At 45.8% G+C, this 13,753-nt stretch overlaps 2 protein-coding genes across 2 annotated transcripts; one reads left to right on the top strand and one right to left on the bottom strand.

The window, feature by feature from the left end:
• Positions 1 to 38: 38 nt before the first annotated feature.
• dorip1 (dopamine receptor interacting protein 1) lies at positions 39 to 4,674 on the bottom strand. The gene is made up of 5 exons (XM_030117622.1): positions 4,395 to 4,674; positions 3,666 to 4,190; positions 2,896 to 2,985; positions 2,680 to 2,814; positions 39 to 1,650 (listed from the first exon to the last, which is right to left on the bottom strand). The coding sequence occupies exons 1-5, from the start codon at positions 4,469 to 4,471 to the stop codon at positions 1,467 to 1,469; spliced, it is 1,011 nt and encodes a 336-aa protein (XP_029973482.1). The 5' UTR covers positions 4,472 to 4,674; the 3' UTR covers positions 39 to 1,466.
• Positions 4,675 to 4,992: 318 nt separating this feature from the next.
• Positions 4,993 to 13,532, top strand: mthfd1b (methylenetetrahydrofolate dehydrogenase (NADP+ dependent) 1b). Its single transcript, XM_030117598.1, has 27 exons — positions 4,993 to 5,122; positions 6,900 to 6,984; positions 7,233 to 7,292; positions 7,394 to 7,447; positions 7,592 to 7,728; positions 7,820 to 7,920; positions 8,008 to 8,144; positions 8,277 to 8,388; positions 8,474 to 8,601; positions 8,677 to 8,774; positions 8,858 to 9,031; positions 10,352 to 10,488; positions 10,711 to 10,757; positions 10,841 to 10,948; positions 11,021 to 11,095; positions 11,173 to 11,275; positions 11,367 to 11,443; positions 11,536 to 11,676; positions 11,756 to 11,824; positions 11,899 to 12,010; positions 12,149 to 12,288; positions 12,373 to 12,414; positions 12,499 to 12,599; positions 12,717 to 12,894; positions 12,995 to 13,102; positions 13,189 to 13,341; positions 13,442 to 13,532. Exons 1-27 carry the CDS (start codon positions 5,085 to 5,087, stop codon positions 13,529 to 13,531), a joined length of 2,805 nt encoding a protein of 934 aa, XP_029973458.1. The 5' UTR covers positions 4,993 to 5,084; the 3' UTR covers position 13,532.
• Positions 13,533 to 13,753: the final 221 nt, after the last annotated feature.

Here is a 13,753-nt window from a genome sequence, read left to right as displayed (position 1 = left end):
AATCATCACAAGAAAACACACCCACGCAGGAGTATTCCAAAATATCTGTATTTGCATTTCAAAGACTTAAGATTAAAAAAAAAAAAAAAAAAATTACATTTTGATCAAAGATTCTCTACTCATGAAACATGTTAACAGAAGCCACTTATTGAAGGCACTGTGTGATAACAGTACTTCTGTTGGAGTCTTCATAATCTATTAATAACCAGTTAAACCTATGAATCCATTCACTGATCGTCCATACTGCTGAATCCTGCTGAGGGCCGATCCCAGCTCGGACAAAGATCCTCTCCGGACAGATCACCACTCCATCACAGACACATCCACACATGGGAGCAATTTAGGGCCAGTTAACCTCACATGCATGTTTTCGGACAGTGGGAGGAAACCCACGCACGCACGGGAAGAACATGCAAACTCCACACAGAAAGGCGCCGGCCTGGATTCGAAACCCGGCCCGCCTCGCTGTGAGGGGAGAGCGATAGCCACTGCGCACCGGATAAGTCAGATTAATATATTTAACAGCAGAGAAGACACGGAATTTAAGACTGTATTGGAAATTAATCATTTTACTGTGTATTTTGACACTCAGCCTCCCCTTTAAACATCCTCACTAAAAAGATGTTACTTTGACACATGGACTCGAGCTAGTTTGGTTGAGTAGAGGTGCGTCTTAAACATCACTTGAATTTGTTTTTTTTTTACACTCTAATCATTTTGGATACTCATTAACCCTCATGGTGGATTAGTGGTCTGAGCACTCGGGCATCATGCCTGGTTCGAACCCAGATTTGGCTCATTTCTTTATTAACTTTTCATGTTTTGAGCCCATCCACCAAAAACAACTGTTGGCATTCATTTTTGACAAAATATTTGCAATAATTCAAATCTGTATGGAGATTCCACTGTTAGATTATGACTGTGGGGAAAATGAGCTTTTCAGCTGTATTGTAATATTTAAGATGCACCCGCAAATACAAAAAGCACCAGATTAAAATCCTCTTCATTGGGCATATTTGTAAAGTGATACTGAAAGAAGCAGGTATTCTGCTGCTGGAAATGTGACACACCGTCAATGTAAACTCCAAACAGCCACTGTTAGAGGATCTACTGATGCTCAATACAAATGTTGTTCAAACCTTTTTATCATTATTGATGAAAAGACAAAAAAAAACCAAAAAAAAAACAAAACAAAAGTAACATAGCAGTCTCTATTGTGTTGTAAAAGACTGTTCATGTATGTTCTATAGTAATCCCTCCAAATATAGTATTGCGTAAATCAACACAGAACTATTATAGTCCGTAATATTCTTGGATTCCAAGCAAAATGCCTCTAAACTATATATTTCGCACCGTAAACAGAAGTAGAATTCTCAAGATCGGAATGACTGAAAGCAGTGTACAGAAGACATGTAGAGCGGATCAACGTGGTCACTTGTGCGTCGTGGGCTCGCGACGAGCCCGCTTCACCTGTCAGAGGCACGGATATAGACCAGGGAGGAGAGCAGCAGCAGCTCCGGCGGCTTATGCAAGAGGATCAGATTATCACTCCTCAGTCCGTCGTAGTGCATCCAGCAGCCGTCGATCTGGAAGGCTGCTGAGTAGTGCTGCTCCTCCTTGTTGAACAGCGTGGCGCCTTCTAGTAAGTACCTGCAGGGGGGGGGGGGGGGGGGGGGGGGGGGGGACCGTGTGAACCCGGTTCAGTTCAGGGGGTCAGACGCAGGGCACGGCTCTGCATGTGTCCGTTCATCCTGCTGCCTCCCGAATTACAGCAAACAAACCACACCTCGGAAAACCTGCTGAAAGATCTAGAAATCTAGTCTGATCACTGGTTTCTTTAATGCTTCCTGCTGATTCACTGACAGCAAGGCAATGAGCATCATCTGAATCTTTTGTTTTCTCAACATGTTTGTGTATGAGAAGTGATTTATAAAGACTATTATCAATAAATTACAAACTTTGTAAGTATAATACTGATTGAGTAATGAAATAACAAGGATGCAGACCATTATTTTAGAGACATTTTTAATACTCTAGTATGATAATCATGCTGAAATGACACATGAGGTGTAAATGAATCCAGGATGCAGTGATTTGATTTCAGCTGAAGATGAGCGCTCCTGCCATCATGTTTTAAAACGTACAAAGATATGAATATAATTTAATACATCATATCATAATTCTATCATTATTAAGAATTTAATTTAAATAAGAACGAAACTGTTTGGGTGAAGTATGTTTTTAGTGAATAAATGGAATTTATATTATCCCTTTTTAGATCCATCTATATTTAACATACTTCAAACATCTGCTAAATGTTGTTTATGTCCTCCCAACAGTTATGGTAACGAGACTTTAGACGTGCTTCTGTAGAGCCTGCGGAAACAAACTATTCATTTATTTTACAGGACACTGAGCTTTAATTATCCCGGCTTCTTTAATCTCGTTTCTTTCAACCGAGGAGCGTTTCTAAAGTTAGCCTCCTCCTCCTCCCTTCCTAACAAGGAGAAAATGATCCTGCTTTAATCTCCAGTTGCTCTGACTGCCTGCTGCGTCTCCCTGCCTCAGTTTGTGTTTGCCTTTTCCAGCTTGTGCACACAAAACCCAGCAGCCAAGTGCTTCATCTGTGCACCACAGTGTGGCCGAAGCCTGCCACTGTTCCCTCCACCTGCCTCCTACCTGTGTTGACAGAGATCCAGGTGGTAAGGGACGTAGGACAGCTCCTCGGACTTCCACTGCTGCATGTTGAGGATGACGAAGGCCGGGGGTCCGTGGCAGAACACCCTCTGAGAGAACTCTCTCAGGCCGTCACACCTGCTCCACGAGACATTCCGCTTTGTCAAGAGGAGCAACGGCAGAAAGGAGACAGAAAACACCGTCTGTGGTGGGACTCACCGCAGCTCTGAGCAGAGTACCAGCTTGGGGCAGAAGAACTCGTCCACCGCCGACTGGATGGGGTCTTTGTGGGGCAGTTCATGAGGCGGACTGGGGGGCAACATCAGGGCGAAATCATTAAAAATATCAGCATTCAAGAGAGTCATCAACCTTTTTGAATTTGGGAGCAACATTACAGAGATATATATGGGGAGCTATTTGTTACAAATTCCCTAAGTTATTAGAGTTTCCAATCATGTTTACATGGAAGACGATTTCAAATAAAAGCCACCATTTGTCTTGACTGTGATGTTGCACCAAATCAGGTTTTGGAAAAAGGTCCATACTTTTGCTAAAGGCTGGGAACTCAATTTTAACTTTATTTTCTCAAATACAATTAAAATGTCATAAAAAACTGAGTGGATTTATGTCTGCCTGCATGTTGCTCTCTGTCTCTGTCCTAAACTATTCCGTCTTTCTATCCTATAACCTCAACCGGAACAGCAGAAAATCTGCACATTTGAGTCTTGTTCTTCAGGTTTCTTCCAGTTAAAAGGGAGTTTTTCCCCTTTCCACCATCTCTTCTATTCATTCATGAGGGATTGTTGAGTTTTTTTCTGTAAAGCTGCAAATGTACTGCTTGGTGTTTGGTGCTATAGAAGTAATAACTGAACAGAGAACCTGTGCTAAAAACAATGATGTAAAGAAGGATGAGGGACAACAAAATCAGACGGGAATTGGAGAATGTAGTGGAAGATGCTGTGTTGATAAAGAAGAACTTCTCAGTTCACCTAATGTGTATGGTGGTCTTGATGAAGTCCTGGAAGCGCGCCGGACAGTTGGGGTTGCTGCACAGGCTCTCCTGCACAGTGGACATCAGGTTCTCCAGGTTCTCCGTGAAGTTCTCGTGCTCATTGCCGAACAGGTCGATCTCCAGCGCGGCCTGGTGGACCTCGGAGCGGTACTGTCTCTTGGACATCCTGTTCCAGATCCACAGCATCTTCACAGTGGTGTAGTCGCAGGAGTCCATCAGGTAGAGGAAGTGCTCCACAAACTGCTTTCCCAGGAAGACGGCCAGCTCCCTGCGGAAGCCCTGGTTGTCTCTCAGGATCACGTACAGGATCATGAGGAAGCCGTCGATGGTGCAGGTGTTTTTCAGGTGGATCTGCACGTACAGGGGGATGCATGATAAGGCCTTGCGTCCAGCCTTGATGGTGAAGACGCCACCCCAGGGGAGCACGGGCCTCCAGAAGGAGCGGTCCTCCTCGTCGTTGTTGTTTAAGGAGGCTCGTATTTCTTCGAACAGCGTTTTGGACCTAAGGTGACACATCGATAGGCGTTAGGCTGCGAACCAGGTGAGACTGAGTCTGGATTTGACTGGCTAAAGGTGATAATCGCTTCAACAACAAGAGGCTACACAAACACCTCGCAGTCACCGCAGTAATGATCCGTGCACTCAAAAGCAATGAAATCAAATGTTAATCGTTTTAGTTGAACATTCTGCACCGCTGTTGACTCACCTCTCGAAATGCAAAGTGTTCTCGATGTCTGTTTGGAGATCCTCTGTGTCGTTCAAAACAGAGAATCGACTCTCCATCGCTTTCTGGGTTTCTTCATGTCTCACCGCAGCATTAAAGCCTCGTCACTAAAACACGTTTTGACCGTTCCTTGAACGTTTCCGACGCACTTCCGAAGAACAATGCGTGCGATTTATTTCAGAAATCCTCCTGCAAACGTCAGATCGGGCCTATGTAAACACTGCTGCTGGCCCTCACAACGATATCAATCCAAACTGTGTGTGAGGACGGTGCTGCCCTCTGCTGGTTCTCTGCGTAGTGACGTCTCATTGGCTCCGCCCACTTCCGCAACCGTCAGGGGCGTGAGGGCTCAAGTAGGAATCCTATTGGACGATGTATTCCGCCAGAGTGTCGAAGAAGGATTCTGATTGGCTGTCAGAATTGACAGCTTGCTCTAAGCCCCGCCTTCACGTTTGCTGGTAAGGCTGCGTTACAGGCTGAATGGTATTCCTGAAAGTAACTCCGCTTGTTTTCAGGCTTCGCGACTCATCTGCGAATAGACGCCTACGCTAATTTCGCTAGCTCCCCTACCGCCGTTCGAAGAAAGTGGAGTTTTCCCGAAGTAGTCGCTACCTGGCCGCCACGCAGCTCTACACGCTCTCTCACCTCGGAGGACCAACTTTCTGATTTGCAATGGCAGCTCAAATCATAAGCGGCAAAGAAGTTTCAGCGTAAGTGTTTTGCTTTTTCTGACTTATTAATGCACACAGCATGTGAGGATGGAAGCTGCCTGGAGAAGCGTGTCGGGCTAACTGAGCAGCGGCTAACCTGCTCTCTTACAGTAACAGTAAAGTTAAATACATATTCAGGATCACAAGGATTTTCTGCGCATTTTTCACAGTTTACATGTGCAGCTCATGTCTTTTCATATACACACATATAAGTGCTCAAAATGTTTGCGATTTCTTTGTGAACAGCATGAAATGAGTTCATAACTTTGATTGCTGCTGCATGGTGGTGGCCACGAGACTCAAGTGTGTGTGTGTGTGTGTGTGTGTGTGTGTGTGTGTGTGTGTGTGTGTGTGTGTGTGTGTGTGTGTGCGTGCATGTGGTTTTTATGCTATTCGTGAAAAATGAGTGATTTCAGTGTAAATAAAGTCATTGATTGATCCTAAATGATTGTGAAATAAATCCTGCAGGATTGTGCAACAAGCTGTGAGCTCTGATCTTTGATCAGTGAACTCCAGCACATGAAAACTGTTTTGTCAGAAATGTTTAAGCTTAAAATAACAACACAGGATTGCACCATTTAAGCCCAGACAGCAAAATAATACTAATATCTAGACATTTTGATATCTTAAACAATGCTTTTTCACTGAAATCTTGCAGGACATTTAGTTGCATGTGATTGTCACAAGACATGACAGCCTGCACCCAGTTAGCGGGTCCATACTGGGCTCATTAGTCTAATTTCATTTATGTAACGCAGGCAGACTGTACAGACTTTCCTCAGATGTGCTGGAGAACAGTTACCCCTTATGACTTTTCAAGCGTGACAAAAACTGCAAACGTTGTGCATTGTTCTGTGTTTAGTATGTTATTTCCCCAGCTGATCAGTTACTCTGATTGCCTGTAATAAACAATTTATCCTCCAAGATGAAAGGAAATAACTTCCTTCTGGTCAAATAAAAAGCAATAAAATGGTTTGGATTCGTATACACAGGCCAGAGGTTATTTTGCCTCAGAAGTGTCTGAGGAAGGCTGCAGCTTGGCAGCCGAAACATGTAAAGGTAGGCAAAATAACCTCTGGCCTGTGTATACGAATCCAAACCATGAATACAAAAAAAGGCCTAATGAACCTTATCGGACAAGCAATAAAATGATTACATTTCAAGATGTGACATGATGGTTGTATTGTTTAAAGTTCTTCAGAGCAGTGCAGAGGTCCGTTTCAGATTAACTCTGTCTGTCTGCGTGTTATCTCAGGAGATATTCTGTCCTCGCTTTCATGTGATGAATAAAGACTTTCTTATCAGTCTAAATACGTTTTGTCGGTCAGGAAAGTGAACCCAATACCAAGACATGCAATCAAGAATGTCCAAGAGTTTAAAGCTTACTTCTGTCATGCCAGATTTTGAGAGATCTTAAAATTGATTTTAATGCTAAAGTCCACTTGAGTTAGAAGCCTCTGATTGGTCCAACTAAGTTTACCCTCACTCTCACAGTCATGGGTTGTCTTTTCATTGAGCGGTTTTGGCAGGTAAATTATTAAACCTACACATATCAACTGAAGACAATGATCAAAGATTATGTTTCTTATGAGGTATAACTTGCAACCAATAGTGATGATCCTCAATGCCAGATGGTCGTGTTCTGTGTTTTTGAGTGTTGAATTTGGAGACACTGTATAAAAACACTCACTTGTCATTAACAGTATAATAAAACGATGAAGTTTTCACCCATCATAGTGTGAAGATTGAAGTTTTTTTTTCTAATTTGCTTTCTTAGGCAGGTGAGGGAGCGACTGAAGAAAGATGTGGAGCAGATGAAACAGCAGGATCCAAACTTCAGACCCGGTCTTGTGGTGCTACAGGTAAGTTCAATATTGAGTTGTGAAATAAATCGAGTCAAGACTCAGTTTTCATGACTAAAGGGAAGCATGTGTTCTCCTTGGTGAGTACAGATTGGACTCATTTGTATTGTTGACTTTGCGCTGTGCTGCTGAATGGATACAGATACTGTACAACACTTTCTACTGAATCCTTCTGTAGATGCTGAGATTTCTTGAGGTGTGTGTAGCAGCAGGTGTTTTTATCGTACTGACACATTTTGTCATTCTAGGTTGGAGACCGTGAGGACTCCAATCTGTACATCAGCATGAAGCTGAAAGCAGCTGAAGAGGTAAAAAAAAATCAAGGGTAGAAGTATCTATATGCATGACTCATTTATATTTACATTACTTAAGTAGACAGAACTTAAATTTGTAATATCTTTGTTTCCAGATTGGAATAAATGCAACGCATATGAGAATTCCTAAGACTGCAACAGAAGAGGAGGTGAGAGTCGGATTCAGTTCATAAATGTAGCTTTGTCTTTTATTAATGTGTGTTTGAACACACACATTTAGAGAGTTTCATGCAAAACAATTAAGGTCTGATTTATTGACGCGAGAAACTGAAAGTGCGAACGATCTGCTGCAGATTCTTCACAGCATCACCGAGGTGAACGAGAACTCGTCCGTGCACGGCCTCATCGTGCAGCTGCCACTGGACTCAGTCCACAAGATCAACACCGAGAAGGTCACCAACGCTGTGGCCCCAGAAAAAGACGTGGATGGGTAAATACTTTGCTCGCAAAAAGGTTATGCCTGGTTTACACATTTGTGCTAAAAAAAAAAGAGAAATAAACTGATATTTGTGTGTTTGCAGACTGACCAGCATAAATGCAGGGAAGCTGTCCCGTGGAGACCTGGGCGACTGCTTCATCCCCTGCACGCCCAACGGCTGCATGGAGCTCATCAAACAGACCGGTGTGAACCCAGAATCTCCTGGAATCTGCGTCCGCTCAGCACTGAAGGTGGCCTGAAGGAATTAATACCCCGAGTGCTTCTCCGTAGGCGTGTCTGTGGCGGGAAAGAGAGCCGTGGTCCTCGGTCGCAGTAAGATCGTCGGCGCGCCGATGCACGACCTGCTGCTGTGGAGCCACGCCACCGTCACCACCTGCCACTCTAAAACTGCCGACCTCGCTGGAGAGGTAACAGTAATGCCCGGAATACCCACAAATAGAATAATCTGAGACTTAATGACATCTGTCAAACCACAGCAACGCAGGCCTTCGTCAGTTTTGAACTTCTTTTTATGTGAAACGAATTTCTCTTCTGCGCAGGTGGGTAAAGCTGACATCCTGGTTGTGGGTATTGGAAAAGCCGAGATGGTGAAAGGAGAGTGGATTAAGAAGGGAGCCGTGGTCATCGACTGCGGCATCAACCACGTTCCAGGTATTACTGCAGCGGTGGCGGGGATTTGGCTTCAGGGTCGTCGGGACAGGTGAGAGGTCGCTGATCTGGTATTCGCGTGTTTCAGATGAGACCAAAGCCACCGGGAAGCGCGTGGTGGGAGACGTGCACTACGCCTCGGCGAAGGAGCGGGCCGGCTTCATTACGCCCGTGCCCGGCGGCGTTGGACCCATGACTGTGGCCATGCTGATGGCGGTAAGAAAGTTATTTGAGGTGTTAAAAAATTATTGGGAGGATAAGTTGAATGATGGTGTTTGTCTTTGAGTTCAGAACACGGTGCTGAGTGCAAAGCGCTTCCTGGAGAACTATCAGCCAGGGAAGTGGAACATTTCCTACAATAAACTGGACCTCCAGAAGCCCGTCCCGAGGTTCGCCTCTTCCCTTCCATCTCAGCGACGATCAGTAATTCACATGTGGGAGATTAAAGCTGATCTGTCTTGATCTCGCACAGCGACATCGTGATTTCCCGCTCCTGCGTGCCCAAACCCATCGACCGCATCGCTCAGGAAGTGGGCCTGCTGTCCGACGAGGTGGAGCTCTACGGCAAGACGAAGGCCAAGGTCCTGCTCAACATCATCAAACGGCTGCAGTCGCAGCCCGACGGGAAATACGTGGTGGTCACTGGGTGAGGAGCCACAATAGAGTACAGCTGGAGGGGAAATCTTAAATCTGAACGTGTTTTTGATTTGTACATCACAGCAAAGGATAATGAGTAATAAGATCACCTTATTATAAAATAAGTACTATTAATTTTGCTTGATGCAGAATTCCTCACTTTACTTCACAAGCAGTGTATTGTGAATATTAATGATAGTTGTTAGAAAACTGAAAGATTACAAAAAATACACATCTGAAACACAAATGGATAAAATAATTATTTAATACACTTGATATAGAAATTCACAATTTGTCAGAAAGTCGTAATAACAACTGTTGGTAAAATACAAATTGAGGATTTGATTAACAACTATGAGATGTAGTATATTATTGAAATACACATTATTGTTACTCTGATGTTATCTTTATGAGATTCTTTTTAATACTATAAGGAGAGAAAACAGCCTGCTCATACTAATGACATCAAGCAGAAGGCCTTCTACACACGATGTGCTATAAATATTCTTTAAAAATGAAATGAAATGCTTTATGAGATGGTTTTTGACTTGCTGTATTCTGTTGCCTGTTTGCAACTTCACCCACTCAAACTGCATAACTTCGTTACATCGTAATATATAGGATATTTTTTTTTATTGCACCTTTTTAGAAATCATGCCACTGATACATGTGGCTTTCTTCAGCTCTGTGCACTCATGATCCATTACATTATGACCACTAAGTGATCTTTTTTTTTTTACATAAAAGTTGATGAGTTGGGGGCAGAAAAATTCAAAGTTTTGAAAGAGTTTTTGCTAGAGTTAAACATTAAATGTGGACGGCATAAAAACAACAACAACAACAACAACAACAACAACAACAAAAAAACTGCAGCTCATGTTTCGTGTCTCTGTTTTCCAGTGGTCAGAATTCGCGCTGCACAAAATATTCCACTAACAGAATGATTCATATTCTCATTGTATATGTGTGCTTTAAATTTGCTTTGCTTCCATACAGTGTCATTCATGCGCTGCAAATTGCAGTTTTACATATGAAAGAAAAGTAAAATGCTCACAATGAATTCCTTACAGTTTGTGACATTATATTTTATGGGAAGTAAATAATTTATAGAGAAATCACACTGGTCGTTTCGGTACCAAATCACAAGGAACGAGGACATCAAAACCATTTACTACTGTTTCATATCATATTGTGATGACAATACTGAACAGTTTATTGCATGTTCAGTAGTGAACTGATAACTGTGTCACGGTGACACAAGGCTGGAGGTCATAACACTACAGGTATCGTTAAACGTAATGCTGACAGCTTTCCTCCGTCTGCCTTGCAGCATCACTCCCACCCCTCTGGGCGAGGGGAAGAGCACCACCACCATCGGCCTGGTGCAGGCCATGGGCGCTCACATGAAGCTCAACGTGTTCGCCTGCGTCCGCCAGCCGTCTCAGGGACCCACGTTCGGCATTAAAGGTGAGTTTTGGAGCATGTGTCGACACTGTGATGTTCAACTATGTCAAATAAAAGTTCGTGTACCGGTGCAGGTTACATAGAGTCAAACTTGAAGTTTTTGAAATCTATGTTTCACAGTGTTGTAGGTCAAAAGTTTATAGGATTCTTAAAAGTTAAGCCATCCTTTATATTCTGTGTTCCTGCTCTGGTGTAAGTGTGTGTAATTTAGTTTTGTGTCAACAGGTGGCGCTGCAGGCGGCGGATATTCTCAAGTCATTCCAATGGAGGAGGTAGAACACTGATCTATGATCAGAACCTGCTGTGAATGTAAAATACAAAGATTAGAATGTGCTTCGTATTTTTCTTTTTTCAGTTTAACCTCCACCTCACTGGAGACATTCACGCCATCACGGCGGCCAACAACCTGGTGGCCGCCGCCATCGACGCTCGCATGTTCCACGAGGCCACCCAGTCCGACAAGGTGGGTTCCCCCTCTCCGTGTGCGCGGCGTGAAGCGAGACGGAGCCACTGACGTCTCTCCATGCATCCCCAGGCTTTGTTCAACCGCCTGGTTCCCCTCAGCGGAGGACAGAGGAAGTTTTCTCCCATCCAGATCAACCGGCTCAGAGTAAGCCTCCGCTTTGCGAACGTGTGTGTGTTTCTGTTTTGATCACAGTCCTCATCAGATTTCCCCGTTTCTTAAAGAAACTGGGCATAGAGAAGACCGATCCTTCCACGCTCACTGAGGAGGAAGTCACCCGCTTCGCCCGCCTGGATATCGAGCCGAGCTCCGTCACCTGGCAGAGAGGTAGAACCGCTGCGGCTTCTCTCAGTTTAATCAGTAGTACGTTGATCAGATTGGTGCAAACGTCCGTGTGGCCTCTTGTGTTTCACGTCAGTGTTGGACACCAACGATCGGTTCCTGAGAAAGATCACGATCGGCCAGGCGCCGACTGAGAAGGGATACACGAGAGAGGTGAAGCGAGGAGACGGATGTCGAACTAGAGGAGGAATGAAGGTTCTGGCAGAAGTGTGGAATGACCCGTCGTTTCCTGATCGCTCATCCAGGCCCAGTTCGACATCACCGTCGCCAGTGAAATCATGGCGGTGCTCGCCCTCACCAGCAGCCTGGAGGACATGCGGGAGCGCCTGGCCAAGATGGTGGTGGCCACCAGCCGCGGCGGGCAGCCCATCACCACCGAGGACCTGGTCAGTGCTCCGGGGCCCGGATCAGCCTGTCCACACACTGACAGGCGGCTCAACGGAGTGTGTTTATGTTCCTGCGCAGGGCGTGAGCGGTGCTCTGACCGTGCTGATGAGGGACGCCATCAAGCCCAACCTGATGCAGACTCTGGAGGTGAAAATCTCAATTCCGTCTCGGATTATAGATTATTTATCCCTGGTTTGAACATGTGACTCCTCCTCCCACAGGGAACCCCTGTGTTTGTCCACGCCGGCCCCTTCGCCAACATCGCCCATGGGAACTCCTCCATCCTGGCTGATAAAATAGCTTTGAAGCTGGTTGGGCCTGACGGCTTTGTAGGTAAGTGGAATGAAATAGTCAGATTTCTTCCTCCAGTGAAACATTATTTATTGTCTTCAGCGACAGAGCAGCTGTTTCACTGATCAGAGAGCAGTTTTTCCCTTCTGCCTTGCTAACGTTGTGGTTTTCGTCCGGCAGTGACCGAGGCCGGTTTTGGCGCCGACATCGGCATGGAGAAGTTCTTCAACATCAAGTGCCGCTACTCGGGCCTGCGGCCTCACGTGGTGGTGCTGGTGGCCACCGTGCGAGCCCTGAAGATGCACGGAGGAGGACCCACCGTGAGTTTTTCCTGAGTTTTGACTCGCTCAGTCGTCTTCGATTAATCCGACTGCATCATGGTTGTTTGCTCCTCCTCCCTGCAGGTCACTGCTGGGATGCCGCTGCCGAAGGAGTATGTGGAGGAGGTAATGCAGAAGAGGCATGGGCTCTCGGTACTTTGTGTAACTCAGACTAGGCATTTCATTTCATGCATTTGTTTTTGCATGCAGAACCTGGAGCTGCTGAAGGAGGGCTGCAGCAACATGAAGAAGCAGATCGAGAATGCAAAGCACTTCGGCGTGCCTGTGGTGGTGGCCGTCAACGGTTTCAAGTAAGTCCGAGATTTAGATCCCAAAAAGATGCAGGGAGGACTAAAATGTTTCTGCATAGTGTACGGTTTGGTTGAGTTTGCACGCTGCTGGATGTTTCCCTCATTTGGGTGATGCAGGACCGACACTGAGGCTGAGCTGGATCTGGTCTGTAACGTGGCCAAAGCTGCCGGAGCCTTCGATGCGGTCCGGTGCGCCCACTGGGCCGAGGGCGGGGCCGGCGCCGTGGCCCTCGGAGAGGCTGTCCAGAGGGCTTCTGTGGCCCCCAGCAACTTCAAATTCCTCTACGATCTGGAGGTACAGGCTCCAAGTTTGATGGATTAAAAAAAAAAGAAAGAAAAGAAACATACTGTTATCTATTTAAAGTTTTCGATTTGTGTTTTTAACTGTGTTGTAGCTCCCGATTGCTGATAAAATCCGAATAATCGCTCAGAAGATTTACGGAGCGGACGATATCGAGCTCCTCCCAGAGGCTCAGCATAAGGTGGAGCTCTACACCAAGCAGGTGGGCGCCCCTCACAGCTCGCGTTCGCTCTCCTGTCGGATCTGATTTTTTTGGGCTCAAATCCATTCTCGCCTCTTCTCTGTCAGGGATTCGGACATCTTCCGATCTGCATGGCGAAGACCCACCTGTCGCTCTCTCACGAGGCAGACAAAAAGGGCGTGCCCACCGGATTCGTCCTGCCCATCAGAGACATCCGGGCCAGTGTGGGCGCCGGCTTCCTCTACCCACTGGTCGGCACGGTGAGCTTGAGCACGGCTCAATCAGAAACCCTGAGAATCGGTCCTCGGTGTGGCTGGATTTTCTCATGATCTGTTTCCTTCCCTCTCTGGTTGGTCCCAGATGCCCACCATCCCCGGCCTGCCCACCCGGCCGTGCTTCTACGACATTGATCTGGACCCTGAGACCGAACAGGTCAACGGTCTCTTCTAGACCGATCAACTGAGTGGATCTGCACCGTCTGATGGTGAGAAAGTAAATAAAGACACACAGAACAGATTTTTTCTGTCAGGGATTGTGAAAGTTAATATTTGCTCTTTGTTTTCCCCCTCTTCTGTTGCCCCCCCCCCCCCCCCCCCCCCCCCCCCCCCCCCTGCAGCCTTGTAATGAAACGTGGCGGAGTGAAGGTGGAAGCTCCTCCATCTCGTCTGCTGC

Source organism: Salarias fasciatus, chromosome 19, assembly GCF_902148845.1.
Source record: "Salarias fasciatus chromosome 19, fSalaFa1.1, whole genome shotgun sequence".
Lineage (NCBI taxonomy): Eukaryota > Metazoa > Chordata > Actinopteri > Blenniiformes > Blenniidae > Salarias > Salarias fasciatus.
The sequence above is the reverse complement of the archived record's forward strand: the minus strand, read 5'-3'. Positions and strand labels throughout refer to the sequence as shown.